The sequence below is a fragment of the Zootermopsis nevadensis genome, unplaced genomic scaffold (assembly GCF_977971745.1).
Source record: "Zootermopsis nevadensis isolate Lab colony 2312 unplaced genomic scaffold, Znev_1.0 Znev_ptg000003l, whole genome shotgun sequence".
NCBI classification, from domain to species: domain Eukaryota; kingdom Metazoa; phylum Arthropoda; class Insecta; order Blattodea; family Termopsidae; genus Zootermopsis; species Zootermopsis nevadensis.
The window spans coordinates 8,187,908-8,202,614 of NW_028259135.1; the positions used below are offsets into that span (position 1 = coordinate 8,187,908).

The 14,707-nt window shown below is 41.0% G+C and overlaps 2 protein-coding genes across 8 annotated transcripts; one reads left to right on the top strand and one right to left on the bottom strand.

Moving 5' to 3' along the window:
* Positions 1 to 17: 17 nt before the first annotated feature.
* Surf1 (surfeit locus protein 1) lies at positions 18 to 4,138 on the top strand. Of its 5 annotated transcripts, none has more exons than XM_022080585.2 (7): positions 18 to 153; positions 1,252 to 1,362; positions 1,762 to 1,883; positions 1,970 to 2,155; positions 2,509 to 2,676; positions 3,177 to 3,320; positions 3,411 to 4,138. In XM_022080585.2, the coding sequence occupies exons 1-7, from the start codon at positions 112 to 114 to the stop codon at positions 3,478 to 3,480; spliced, it is 843 nt and encodes a 280-aa protein (XP_021936277.1). In that variant the 5' UTR covers positions 18 to 111; the 3' UTR covers positions 3,481 to 4,138. The 5 variants fall into 5 exon arrangements, with proteins under 5 accessions (XP_021936277.1, XP_021936279.1, XP_021936276.1 ...); XM_022080587.2 differs by lacking the exon at positions 18 to 153 and adding an exon at positions 352 to 477; XM_022080584.2 differs by lacking the exon at positions 18 to 153 and adding an exon at positions 467 to 605.
* Positions 4,139 to 6,031: 1,893 nt separating this feature from the next.
* pins (G-protein-signaling modulator pins) lies at positions 6,032 to 13,308 on the bottom strand. Of its 3 annotated transcripts, XR_002545894.2 has the most exons (14): positions 13,060 to 13,308; positions 12,728 to 12,960; positions 10,997 to 11,132; positions 10,746 to 10,888; positions 10,519 to 10,642; positions 10,328 to 10,443; positions 10,075 to 10,241; positions 9,884 to 9,981; positions 9,635 to 9,805; positions 8,660 to 8,770; positions 7,981 to 8,131; positions 7,134 to 7,303; positions 6,723 to 7,025; positions 6,032 to 6,269 (listed from the first exon to the last, which is right to left on the bottom strand). XR_002545894.2 is itself a non-coding variant. In XM_022080642.2 (13 exons), the coding sequence occupies exons 1-13, from the start codon at positions 13,111 to 13,113 to the stop codon at positions 6,795 to 6,797; spliced, it is 1,866 nt and encodes a 621-aa protein (XP_021936334.1). In that variant the 5' UTR covers positions 13,114 to 13,308; the 3' UTR covers positions 6,032 to 6,794. The 3 variants fall into 3 exon arrangements, 2 of the variants coding, with proteins under 2 accessions (XP_021936334.1, XP_021936333.1); XM_022080642.2 differs by having other exon boundaries at positions 6,032 to 7,025; positions 9,674 to 9,805; XM_022080641.2 differs by having other exon boundaries at positions 6,032 to 7,025.
* Positions 13,309 to 14,707: the final 1,399 nt, after the last annotated feature.

Here is a 14,707-nt window from a genome sequence, read left to right on the forward strand (position 1 = left end):
TTAGACTAATCGCCTGTTCCGACATCTAAATTGTTACGACACCTTCCAACTTGTTCTTGGTCTTCCTATGTCTCGTCTGCCAGACGGCAGTAGTTAGAGGCGTGTAATGGAATGCCATTTTTCAGGCTTAGCATTAGGAGACCGCAACAGGAGGTGTGTGTCCAAAGGAACTAATTTTCTAAGTAGGCTTTAAGGTCTTCAGGCACACTGATGATGGAGGCAACAAGGACCTCTGAAACGTTGATAAACTTTTACCAGACAACACGGTGCAACAACTCAGAAGACTATCAACTAATTTTCTCTTTCCGATACTTATTAAACCAGTTCGCACAACCATCCACAATCACTCTACAAAGTTGGCCAAGTTGTATGGCATGTAACCTCTTTTATCAACTGAATAAAGCATCCATACCGCTGCCGTCGTTTGTTAGCCCGTTGATAGATGGACGAACAATTCGGACAACTGTGTAACCCGTGGTAATGACAATCAGTATACAAACAGCTGATCCCTGAACACATATTAGATAACCTAAAAGAGTTTATCTCGTAGCTGAAAAATGTTGCGATGTTGTTTGATGAATGTTAAGGCGCCTGGATGTTTATATGTGAGCTGTAGAAATAAATGGTGGTTATGCTTTCTTGTGTCGTTATTATAAAGGCAATACTGTAGTTGACTGTCGTAGCTATATAATTTATATTAGCATCAAAAACAAGCATCGTTTTGTGGTATAACATGTTCTACCTCCTTGGCTTGGGCCTTGAAGGTTCATTGGAATGTAAATAAATTCTGTTCTAAATAATGAGAATATTAAAATTTAATTGCCATTATTAATCTGGTAGTTCGTTCCACAGAAGTATGTGTTATATTGTCGGACATGCTCTCTCCCCGTTCTGGTGAATAGAAAAGAAAGCAACTCTGAAGTGCCACTTGTATGGGATAAAAAATTGTAGTGTTTGTATTATGTCACCATTCGTGCACCAAAACTGCAGTTTAGTCTGTCTACTAAAGAGCCGAATGTATTCAAGTCACTGCCTTGAAATTTCTTGTGGTAGCCTTACAAATATGGTAACGAACTTTTTGGATCCATGAAAGGTGGGCAGAGTCTCAACAAGTTGAGTGTCTATTAAGGTCTCAAGAAGTTGGGCCTACAATTCCATTATCCAGGCTGTGAGCTTCTGAGATTACACAGAATCAGTCAGTACGAAGCTCTGAACATGTTTTATCATGTGTGTTAAATTTACCTGTTACAGCAAACAAATCGGGCAGGGCAGTGCATGTTACAAAATATGCGATATGTCTCTGCAACCCACAACATCAGTCACAAAAACAGCACATTCAGCTCCATGAAATGGTTCCTTCTGGTAAGCCACCAAATGTTGGCAGTGACAACTCTGAATTAGTCATTTAGGAATAAGTTAAAAATCAGTTTTGGTTTATCATTCTTTATATTTTTACATGGAAGCTCACATTTCCAACAATATCAGAAGAGACAGAATATTTACATTTAGCAAACTAGAAACTGTTGAAATGCAAGAGAATGGAAGAATCTCTGTTATGCCAACAATGTGGGTTGATACCAGTTTAAGCATTTGAATACAATGTAATTTTTATGGTTTGACTCAACAGGACTGCCTCATCTGGGAGAAATACGTTAATCTTTCAGCCTGATTTTGTTGCAGCAGAGTGCACTACATGGGACAAGGGTTCGAGGCCCAGTTAATTAGAACTTGTGTCAAAACAAAAGAATATTTCTGTTGTAGCTCGTCCCCACGACAACATTTGGTTTGGGAACATGGCAAGTCTACAGACGCAAGTGGAAACGACAGCTGATCGCAGACTTGAAGGCAAGGACCAGTGCTGCTCCATACAACCATCCACTTGAGTATGAAATATTAATGGAAGTGGAAGCATACATTTGATACAGTTATCAGATCACACTGATTTTCATAATTCACATTGTGTGTGCAGTGTGGAGGAGCTATCACGGATGGAGTATCATCCGGTGTGCGTGCGGGGTCACTTCGACCACTCAAGGGAGCTGTACATTGGCCCTCGCACCTTGTTGGTTGATGGTGATGCAGGTATCACCACCCACAAGAGAGGAGTGCAGTCTGGGTACCATGTTGTGACTCCATTTCATCTCTCTGATCAAGAGTAAGGAATGTTCCGTGGACCTTACACTATTATTAATGTAACTTTCCTTCTCATTATGCCAACTCAACAGTACTTTTTTTTAGGTTTTCACAGCAACGTGATTGCCAATGACCTAGGAAGTTGTGCATGTAGTTGTCTGAATGAGTGCCAATGCCAAAATACATGGCACAACTACCCAGAAGATCGCGTTCAATATCTAGAACTATTGCATCATCAGTCCCATTACCATACACCAATTCCCACCACTGACAACAAAGTGTGTATAGTTTTTGTTACATAAGAACTACATTTTGGTTCAATAGTCATAAATGAAATGATGGGTGTGTTCTTTTAACTACTGCGTATGTTTGCAGTATGACGATTCTTGTGAATCGAGGGTGGGTGCCAGCAAACCAAAAAAACCCCAACACACGAAGGGCTGGTCAGGTCGAAGGAGAAGTGGAGATCGTTGGGATTGTACGACTTGGTGAGAAGAGAGCTCCCTTCACACCTGAAAATCAGCCTCACACTTGGTTCTACAGGTGTGTCCTGTGTAGGGGGAACTTAATGGAAATAAGTAATCCCAGTTTTACACTAAAATTCAAGCACTTACTGCATAGTTCACAGTTCTTGCTACACTTGTATAGACCCAAGGCAGATAAATCTGCTGTGATATTAACTAGGTGTTTCAGAGGTGAGAGACATTACTAGGAATCATAAGAGCGTTGCTCATCGCATAGAACTAGAATATTAATGTAAGAAGTATTCAGTAGTACCAGAATTATCACTTACTTTGAATTGTTTATGTTGGTGACAGTGTCGTTGAACATACAATCTTGATATCTGTAGAAAAGTCTCGATGCAAGCAGAGCAGTTTTGCTATTTGCCACTTGGTCTCTCTGTTGTCACAGTCCTGTTAAAATCACAAGCTGTGTCTCTTGAGGACAAATGATATAAGTGATGCAGCAGTTTCTCAGAGTAAAACCAAACGAGTGGCTGCAAGCCACTGCCAAATTTTCTGTACGTCATGCTAATTTTGCAGAGATGTGCCAAGGATGGCCAAAATGGCTGGAACAGAAGCTGTGTTCTTAGACGCAAAGGCAGAGACAACAGTTCCAGACGGACCTATTGGGGGGCAGACCCGAGTGACACTACGAGATGAGCACTTATCATACTCACTGACATGGTAGAGTATACAAGCCAGACTGCTGACAGTACTAACATCATCGAAATGCCTTACAGAATAGCTGTTACAGCATGATCTGAAATGTTGCAGGTATGGGCTCAGTGCTGCCACAGGATTCATGTGGTACAGACTCTTCATTGCAAGGAGACCACTGCTGTAAACGAAGATGCAGACTCGCAAGCAAGGAAATTTGAGGTGACACGTCATACACAAATCATGCTTACATGTGTAACATTTTGAAGAAATAAATAATTATATTATGGCACATGAAAATAACAATTTCCAATCTCAGAGGACCAGAGGCATCATTTCTTAAAGCAGCTCTGTGCTATACTGTGAATACAAATAGAAAGAAGATTGCCATGATCTATATTTCTAACAACATTTCAAATCCTGTTGAAATATGTCACTGTAATTTTTTTCCAACTCATCTGTCTACTGAAAAAGAGCAGGTTATATAGCAATGTCACATCTTCTGTGCTTTCTCCAAATTAAATGTTTTGAAAAACGCCAAACACTTCCAATTAACCATTCATAATCTAACACCCTTTCAATTGACAAGCTTTAAAGTTGATAGAGTATGTCAGAATGATTGAAGTCACGTAACAGCCTGCATAAAGAGTCTGTGAATGCCAGCAAGAATGATTCCACTATTCACTTCATTCGAGTTCCTACGTATGATCCAGTCTATTCCGCTTCCATGACAGCAATACATACTTAAATTTATACAAAATTCAATATTAATGCTAATATTCTTTACTGTTTCGTAATGTGACATTTAGTAGCATGCAAGAGTGAACAAAGACTGATAATATGGAGCTGTTTTTTAAAATTTAATTCGCTGAATAAGACTCTTAACAGAATTTAGTAACGACGAGTACGGTTTGCGGTTTTCGTGGTGATGAGTCGCCTTGATGATGGAGGCAGTAAGGACCTCTGAAACAGTGGTAAACCTCTACAAGAATACAAGGTGCAATAACCCAGAAAAGAATCATACCTAAACCAACACATGTTGTATCAGGCACCCTAAACAACTTAATGGTGAAATGGAGCGCACACCGGAGAACCACCGGCTTCACAACTTGGGCCACAAGACTATCAGCCTATGTGCTCACTGCACATCAGTTCTGAAAGTGCAAATGCGTGAGGCATCTCTGTTCTTTCTGCATGCAGAAGGCAGGTGTCCCTGATTGTTAAGGTTAGGTACATCATTGTCAGTCAGTATAGTGACTAGCTACGGGCTGGACGACCGGGGTTCGATCCTCGACGGGGGCAGAGGATTTTTCCTCTAGCCTCTGCGTCCAGACCGGCTCTGGGGCCCCACCCAGCCTCCTCTACAATGGGTACCAGGATCCTTTCCTGGGGGTAGAGCCGGCCAGGGCTTGACGCTGACCACTCACCCCCATCTAGTGCTGAGGTCAAGAAAGAGTAGGAGCTACACCTCCACTTTCCCCCCCCCCCCCCCCCCCCCCCCAAGTGCCTACATGGCATATAGTGGGACAGCTTTACTTTACTTACAACTTTAACGTCATAGTTCTGATGTCAAAAAATTATCTTTAAAGCTTATGTTCCAGTGGTCTTTGGCACTGCTCATGTCAAAGATGCTGTCCTCAGTCACCTTCAAGTTGAATGATCCAAACAAGGAAACTTGTCTGCCAAGCCCATGTAAGCAGGTATGAAGGTTTTATATTGATGGGTTTTTGAGAGGTTGTGATCCATCTCCTTAGAATGTCATGCAGAGAAATTGTTCTTCTTAACATGATGCTCTTGGGTGAAACATACGTTTGTACAGACTGGATTCAGTGTTGGTTTGATTCCCTTTTTATACTGAATGACAGTATATTGATTCCAGACAAACAGAACAGAAGGGTGTTACTGATCTGTATTATGCAATGAGGCATGATATTCATGTATGTAACTTGAGTACCCCCTTCGTTTATTTAATGTCCTCCGTGTGTTTGGTTTCCACTCCTCTCAGTGCTGCTTTGAAGCTGCGTGAAGTTGCTCTCAGCACTTCGTACAATGCATCAATTTTGCTGCTACAGGAATTTATAGTACTCGGGAGACTGTTCCTCCTGCAAGAAACCCACTGGCCAACCACATCACTTGTGGACTGCCAGGATGTGGCAAGCTTTGTGGGTGGCCAACTGGGTCAGGTTCACAGAGCTGCCTGTGGCCACATGCATTCCTATTAGAAGCAAAATGTGGTAGTGGAACCACGGTTCCGGAGAATTTGACGTAAATACGTCTATACGGAAAGGAAGTTTATATATTGGCATTAATCTAAATATTTCCTTTAGACATGCTTTACAATTGAGGTAAGTTTGATTAAGACATTGCTTATTCAACTTCAATTAGTTACGCTTGAAATGGGTCTGTAGTAGCTGAATGTAATGTAAAGTAATGTAATGTAATGAAATGTAAGGAAAGGTAAGGTAATGTAATGTAAGGTAATGTATGACATTTCCTAGGTAACGATAATGCCGAGTAAACAATTGATGTTTCCAAGGTAACATAACAATGCACTTACACTTTATCCTTTGACTTTTTGCTGAATGACACTGACCCTAAAATATAGATGTATTTACGTCAAAAGAAAGAGTCCTCTGGTGTTTTCTGGAAAAGGCTTATATCAATGTTTACAGCATATGAGGGGAAAAATGAGTCAACGGTATAAACACTGATGCATTAAATAGACATTAAAATCAATGTAGGAAGATGGTGAATACAATGTCATTTATGTACTTACAACAGAATATCAAATGATAATAGTCCATACACTTGAAAGTAATAAGCATCTAAAATGTAATTCAAAGTTCCATCTAGATTATGTTAATAAAAATAGAAGGATACAACTTCCATCTTTGGACAGACTGCTTTGATCCTCACACCTTGGTAACAAGAGGTGCTGTTTCTTTGGCAACTCTCAGCATTACTCCTATCAAGCATCTGCAATGTAAGCCACTTTTCACTCGCCTACTTCATGCTTCTGTAGTGAATGCACTGACTACATGTTATTTGGCACTTGTAATGGAACAGAAGACAAATTGGACACCTACAAGAACCGGGTAAAGCAACAGAGAACACGGCTCTCACGCCATGTCAATGTGCAGTGTCTGTTATGGAGATTCAAATTGATTAACACTATTCCTATGTACAGTCTACCAACTAAAAATAATTTCCTGGAAATATACAAAACAAACATGGCAATGTATCATGAGTAGAACCTGAGCCACGTTGTGCTGTAAAGACAGCAAGCGTCGCAGTTCTGGGTAAAACGCTGCTCCTCACTGTCAACAAATGGCAGTCCCAGTGCACAGGTTTTGGAAGATTATAAGCTTCAATATAACAACATAACTACAATGATGAAACTAGTTCCTGTGTAACATGTGACCACTGTACCTGTTCATACAGCTCTGCACCTCAGCTATTGCTACCTTAGTAGTCAACAGAGCTGGGTGCAGAAAACATTAATCATTTCTTCTTGTCCTTCCTACCAGCACTTTTGTTGGTCCGGTTCTCGCCGGCAGGCGGCTGGGCTGGTACCGTGGCACGCTGGTCCTCCATTCGGCCAGACTGCAAGCGCATTATAAGGGAGAAGAAGTCCTCATCTGGGACGGTCGGGCCACGCGTGGGTGGGCGTGGGTTAGTGTCCGAGTCTGCGTCTCCAGGAAGAGAGCTTCTCTGGTCCTCAAGACGTGACCCCTACAAATATACGTTTTGCACGTCATGACCGTATGCATCACCTGGTATCAGGTATCAATGACACAGCAGCTCACAGCCTGCACCATATGCCGATGAGGAAGATCTCACCTGACACCTCATCAACATCTCCAGGAATGTGTCATCTGGGGTTGTGCTCCCATCACCCCCCATCTGTGCTGGTGGAAGCAAGCCAGGGAGATGAGGCAATGCAACACGCTGCTCATCCATTCGTTTACTCTGCATGCCAGCGATCAGGTCTAGCAGGTCATCTTGCATGGCTACCAACAGTCAGAATAAAGTCCACTGATCACTCTTGTTATGTCAAGAGTCCTCTCTTTATCGCAAATGTTAATGCCCTATGAAAATAGCACAGTTCTTACAAAGAATAATTTGCCTAAGCCTTTCACGAGTCACAAGGGTCAAACACAACTGACATCAGAACATCACACACATGAACAAAAGAGCTGATATCTTTGACGGAAATTGATTTATTACTTAATTCATGGCTTATTTGATGACAATGTCAGTTGGTCATACTATAGTGCCGAATGATACAATTACTGAATAATGAACTGGAAAAAATATGTATGGAAGTTGCCATGGCCTCACTTAAGGTGTTATCCCAGCATTTGGCTAGAGGCTCTGAGCAAAATCATGAAAAACTTCAGATAGGATAGCCTGTCTCTGGGCCAATATTTGAAGCTGGGAACACCAAACACGAAGGACTGCTTCCGGCCACCTGATGTGGCTTGTGTCCCGAGAGTCTCTCATCAACTTCAGTCGCCACGAAAGATTCACTTTATACATCACGAAGGATTGTAAACACTCAGCTACCGTTATCTGAGAGAAGTGCATGTTTCCTTGATAAGTCATTTGCTATCAAAAATGGATTTCATGTGAAATTCCCTTTAGCAACAGAATACAAGCGACCGCAGAGTAATGCAGCAGTTCTTACCACCGCTGCTGTTACGTGGCAGCACGTAATTGCTGTTTGGCACACAGTTAGTGTTCTCTTTGCTCTCTGCTACTGTCAGAGAACACCGTTGGTCATCCATCCGCTTGGACTGGAAACGTGATAACAAGTCGAAGAAGGACTCCTCATCAGCCTGTGACACATTTCAGATCACCAACTTTAAGCATGATCACTATGACCCACTGCAGTGTGGCTTAGCAAACAAACAGAGCAGATTAAGTTAAATGCTGGTTTCTGTACACAAAAAGGAAAATTAAAGGTGTTAAAGCGAATATACGCATGTCACGCAACAGCGTAACATTCTGATTACACAGCATGATTACTGTAAAATGGAAATATTTTATGTTAAGTGCAAAGGGATATAAAGTTATGGACACATAAGAACAATACTATATTTATATGTATAATAAATTTAAAACACCGGTTATTAAGCAGTATTGTGGTGAGCAACATAAATTTAAAGCATCATGTTAAAACATTTTTGCAATCTTAAAAGAAGTAACTTCTTACTTATAACAAAGATTTAAAACTGCAGAGAATGACCACAGTAATTTAAATTCATTGAATCAACTTTATACATAAAAAATTATGTAAAAATCATCCTACGGAGAGAAGAAGATAACAAAGGTAACTGCCAATTAGTCACAATCATGACACACACCTTTGCATCCTCTGTGGCAGAACTCTTGGCATTAGTCATGTTCTGTGCCCCCACCACTGCCTCCATATCACTCGGTAATGTGTTGGCCCTCTGCTTGCCATCAGGGGTCAGCTATAAAAGTATACATAAGACACAGGACACAAGATCAACATTGACACCTTCACTACATAAACGTCATGTCAAATGGCGTGGCCAGTTCTCCAGTCACATGGCAACATTCCTCCTCAGTTGTTACACAATGCTTCTTCAATGGCAGAGACTGTATGGCACTGAATCGTAGAATACTATGAATCATTAATGGAAATGGGTGTGAAGTGGCCGAAGCTTAGTTACTATTATAACCATTTGCAAAGAGGGACTTGAAAGAAAAGAACGAAATGCCTATATCTATATCAAGATTTCAACACTAAAATTACATGAGAAGCCTAGCCAATTCTCAAAAATAAACAAGCGCTACAGACTATTTACTAAAATAAACAAATAAAAAACCCACTGCAGGTTTCAGTAATTTGGAATGTGTTGTGAGAACACACCACACGTCTCAGACTACCATGTTTCTGATCATTCACAGTCTTCCACATCATTACCCCAGACAGCTATGAGAATACTTGAACTAAAACACTTTTCCACAACTGGAATCATGCATCATGGTGTGAATGGCAATTCATATGCAGCAGATTAGATGAACCTATCAACAACGTCATTGTAAATGAATCGTAAATTTTTTACTTTCATCGTGATTTTAAAAGATAATGCTTCAATATATTACATTCATATTCAAAACAAAACGGGTTCATTCCTGACAACTTTGACAGGCCATATTGTGCTAGCAGTTTCATAATTCTTTATTCAATAATACAACTTTTTATTTTCACTTCCAGTTTTCATATTCATGATTTTGTGGAGACTTCCTTGTTACAAGCAACACAGTACGCAATTTCCCGCTTGCCAGGGCTGCTGATTAGCATACCACACCTCAAACAAATCCAGCTGTTCCATGCTTTGCCTCCTCACCCTGTATCTCTGGAGCCCAGGGGACACCAATTCCAAGCTGTCAGGTGACAGGTCACTAACAGGCAGCCCCAACACCTTGCGCAAGTCTGACACATTCATCTGTGCAGTGGCCTGGCCCATGGGGTCTCCCAGCTGAAGACAGACAAGCAGCAGTTACCAGGCTAACCTCAACCCAAAATAAACATGAACCTGACAACAAGATCTACCAACCTCTTTTGATATTTCCAGATGTTTGCTTGCAAAATACAGAGCCTTCTCGTGGTTGCCCATTGCTGAATGCGCATTGCCCAAGCTCCAGCACGCTCGTCCTGTCGGCACACAAATTGCTCAACCGTACAATACGCAGAGAACAAATTTACCACGAGGAAAACTTATCAGTACAGCGGCGTTTGTCAGCATACCTTCCCCCACCCGGTCCACGAGTTGTTGTGCGATGATGAGATGTCGCAGGTGATACTCGACAGCAACTGGATAGTCACGCAACAGCGTATACGTGTTGCCCAGACTGTAGCAGGACTGTGCCTCCACTGCCCGATCCCCCAGCTCTTGTGCCAGTACCAAGGTGCGTCTGCAATCGCAATCAGAACAACAACTCAGACATCCTGCAGCAGTTCTTTTCCTTGCATGACGAAACATGATGATGACGACAATTACTTATAATGCTCTGCAGCTGCTTCAAACTCTCCCAGGAAGATGTGGGAATTGCCCAAATTGCTGTTGGCTCGTCGCTCTGCAGCTTTATCTCCGAACTCACGGGCTATCTTCAGTCTCTGTAACACCAGACAAAGTGTGTGTTATTAGTGGCTCTACTCTGCATAATACATTGCCTACTAAACACAGCTCACCTCCTCATGGTAATGTATTGCCTGCTGGAAGTTTCCCAGCAAGTAGTATGTATTGCCAAGGTTACCACACGCCCGACCTTGGGCGGCTCGTTCGTTCAATTCTCGCATCAGTTCCAAGTTCTCCCTGTAATAACATGTGAAAACGGAATGACATGAAGCTCCAACAAAGAACATAAGCATTCTGTTCAAACAGTTTGTGCCATGTAAAATAGATGCAGTTCCCTCACTCATAGTACTTGACAGCCTGCTGAAGACACGATCTCACATCTTCTGGGAATTCTCCTGGGTCCTGCTGGCCCACTCGCCCTATGTGCTTCCCTTTAGCATGATACACATTCCCAAGATTGTAAAGGGCTCGGCCTTCGCTTAGCTGGAATCACGAGAACAAAATATACAGTACGGCTGCAAACCGTTTAGAGGATCACATGTTCTGGCCAGCACAGTACAAACAAATTACAAATTATAAATCCATACACACCTTATCTTTCAATTCCTGTGAGATTTCCAGGTGCCGTTTGCAACATATCATAGCTTCATCAAACTTTCCCATCACTTTGAGTGTGTTGCCAAGGTTACCACTTGATTTTGCCTCTCCCAGCTTGTCCCCCATTGTTCTGAAAAAAAAATGCAAGTTAACACAATATCATATGCAGTTGACATTTATGATTAACATAATTCAACAAGTCTGTAGTTCCTTTAAACATATAAATAAAGTCTTAAAAAGATGACCATCATTTCTCAAGTCTTTCGGCCCCAAAAAAGTTTTCATAACCTTCTTGTAGCAATAAACTCATGACAGATGACTTGATTCTCTAAACATCTCTCAGTTCCTGTTAAGACAAAAACACTTGTAGGCAGTGGTGTCAACAATGCAACACTGCTTTACCAGAGATGTTATTTCTCGCATATCAAACACACTGACAGCTGATCCAGTGTGTTCCACGACTATCAGACGGGTCAATTAGGATCTACATCATGGTGAGATTTAACGTTCTCACTGCAATGAATAGGAAGATAACCGTCTTCTGGGATGCTGCCATCTTGTGTAATCTGGTAGAGGTAGTACGCTCTGAAATGCCAGTTAATGTCTACCAGACTGTACAGCACAATGTCCCAGAAGAGAACCATTGTACATCTACATCATACTTACACTTTTCATTTATCTTTATTTATTCGTATATTACATTTCAAACTGCACCATTCCAATTTCTGTACACGGGATCAGAAGAAAAAAATGTATCTGAGCATTCAAACATTTCTGGTTGGTGGTGAATCAACTTATTCCAGAAATATCATCACGCAGTCCATGCCGACAGGAGCAGACAGAGAGAATGTAAAACAGGCAATGTCTAAGGTTTCTGTCACACCTCATGAACATGCAACAGCACAAGACATCAAAGCTGAAAACTGTTTCACTAAACAGGTTTTTGAATGGTAACTTCTATTCTGGGAAATCCCAGCAAGGGATCAATTGTTCAGGCAGAAGAGTTCATACTTTTCTTCCATTGCCAGGGCAAACACCATGACCACATCGCATCACAGTCCTCCTAAATCAACATTTATCGCATTCACCTTTTCACAAATTAACTCTGCCTTTGACAGACTGTCATAAAATAATGACAGAAACAAAATATTTCTTCAGAACCATCATAATGAAAACCATGTCATGATCCTCCCCACGTTTAACATCTCCACACAGTACACACTTAACAATTTGTAAACAACAAAGTAGACATCGCGTGGTAAAGTCCCAGGTTATGACATCAGGAAAACTTGAAGATGGTTACCAACATTTCAGGGAAATAGGGTAACTCTATTTTCAAGGTTCACTTCTAACCTGATGATAAAATCAGCATAATCCAATGATTCTGAAACCTTTGGATTATGCTAACTATTAGCAATGTTTCATAACAGATTTCTATTTTCCAAGAAACAAAACATTCAAGAATGACATAACTTCAAGAAAAAAGGCAAGCATGACACTGATGAAATCTTGCTCTAAGTTCAAAACAATTTTCATATATTAATGAGATACACATGGTGTGGTGTGCCTGGAATTGGTGGATTGAGGGCAGTAGCATAATAGAAGAGTCAACTTGCATTATTAAAACATTCAGAAATTCTACTTGTGTGAGCTGTTGACTACATGAAGCTATTTCATGTAGTTCAAGTAAATCTTTAGTCTTACAATCCATCAAAATAAACAAACCTAGCAAGTGTGAGGTCATGTTTGTGATACTGCATAGCCTTCACATAGTCACCCAGGTAGAAATACGCATTTCCCAATTGACTGTATATGGCACTCAGAGTCCGAAGATCGTCTGTACCAGCCTGGATTGCTGCCTGGAAGAATGCCACCCCAGCTCGGCAATCTCCAGCTTTACATAACCTCTCTCCTTCCAGCGCTAGTTCTAGGCACATGTTGCCCCCGTCTCCTGAACTCTAAAATTATGACAGCATATGTTTAATAACACAGCAACATAACAAGATGTATACTACGTTCTCTACAAAATGAAAATCTAGCTATAATATTACGGTTACCTGATTATCACTGGACAAATTCTCAGCACTTGCACTTACTGACATCTTTACCATCAGCTGTATTAGGCCGACAGCTAGGTCAGTAACATCTCAAAATTAAATTTATAATTTTTATTATGCCATTTTATTATGACACAGTGTTAAAGAACTGCAAAAAATCATAATTAAATTAGCTATCACAATACAAACAATTCTACACTAACGCAAAACACATTTCGGGGCGATGGCAATTGCTCTCGCAAAATCTCGTATATAACGATATAAAATGGCGGTTACTGCAAGATGAATTGTGGCTAGCTGCTCTTACGAAATATTTGAAAATTTCAACAACCAAGAAGACAGCCGTCTTTTTCCTCCATTAAGAATAAAAATAATAAACTCTATCAGAAAACATTATGTCATTAGCAGATGACATTTTCGAATATGCAATACAAATAAAATACGTCATCATTCAATACATTCCTCTGCATCGTAAAGAACCAACTAAAACGGACCCGTCACGTCACATTAGCTATCCCCATACAGCTATCACTGTCAGGTGCTGTAGTTGGTATAAGTTTACCGACGTTTCAGAGGTCCTTGCTGCCTCCATCATCAGGGCGACGAGTTAAGGTACAATTTGGCTGCACGCGACAGAGACAAGCGACCGAGGCAGGCGACAGAGACGGGAGACGGACACATCGCAGCTTGTCGCCACACACTTTTGAGGTGACGACCGAGACATGCGACAAAGTGTTTGTTTTCTTTGTTTTGTTGAGACATACGTGCACATATTCTGTGAAAAATGAGTACAAAAATGCTTCTAAAAAGGTTACTCGAAGAAGAAGAAGATGTGTTGCTGTGTTATTTGTTGCGGCAAAGTGTTTGTTTTCTTTGTTTTGTTGAGACATACGTGCACATATTCTGTGAAAAATGAGTACAAAATGCTTCTAAAAAGGTTACTCGAAGAAGAAGAAGATGTGTTGCTGTGTTATTTGTTGCGAAAGAAACAAAGAAAACCTATGAGTTCAATATTCAAAACCAGACGTGAAGAAGGATCTTTCTGTCTGTTAATAAAGAATCATTTATCATTTTCTGCTACTAATTCTACCAATTGCTCATTTTGGTCACCAGTAAATTTAATTTCTGCCATTATTTTACTCAACAACACACGTGCTGCCTGAGCCCGTCGCGAGACACTACTGGTCCGATAGCGGTCTCCTGTGCTTTGTCTCTGTCGCCTGTCTTTGTCTCGCGCTCATAATTTTACTTCATACGATTGTACAGAGAGCAGACAGGAAGCGAACAGTCTCGGTCTCGTAACTCTGTCGCGCGACAGAGACAAGCGACCGAGATAGGCGACAGAGACAAAGCACAGGAGACCGCTCTCGGACCAGTAGTGTCTCGCGACGGGCTCAGGCAGCACGTGTGTTGTTGAGTAAAATAATGGCAGAAATTAAATTTACTGGTGACCAAAATGAGCAATTGGTAGAATTAGTAGCAGAAAATGATAAATGATTCTTTATTAACAGACAGAAAGATCCTTCTTCACGTCTGGTTTTGAATATTGAACTCATAGGTTTTCTTTGTTTCTTTCGCAACAAATAACACAGCAACACATCATCTTCTTCTTCTTCTTCTTCTTCTTCTTCGAGTAACCTTTTTAGAA

Bases quoted from the DNA above. Each gene is read 5' to 3' on its own strand.
- Surf1 (XM_022080584.2), top strand. From the start codon at position 558: ATGTTGCGATGTTGTTTGATGAATGTTAAGGCGCCTGGATGTTTATAT. The intron at 2,156-2,508 runs GTAAGGAATGTT...GTATGTTTGCAG, and splicing joins TTTCATCTCTCTGATCAAGA to TATGACGATTCTTGTGAATC. The intron at 2,677-3,176 runs GTGTGTCCTGTG...CTAATTTTGCAG, and splicing joins CCTCACACTTGGTTCTACAG to AGATGTGCCAAGGATGGCCA.
- pins (XM_022080641.2), bottom strand. From the start codon at position 13,113: ATGGTAAAGATGTCAGTAAGTGCAAGTGCTGAGAATTTGTCCAGTGAT. The intron at 10,643-10,745 runs GTGAGGGAACTG...ATGTTATTACAG, and splicing joins CAGGCTGTCAAGTACTATGA to GGAGAACTTGGAACTGATGC. The intron at 10,242-10,327 runs GTAATTGTCGTC...TTGCGATTGCAG, and splicing joins GCAGCTGCAGAGCATTATAA to ACGCACCTTGGTACTGGCAC.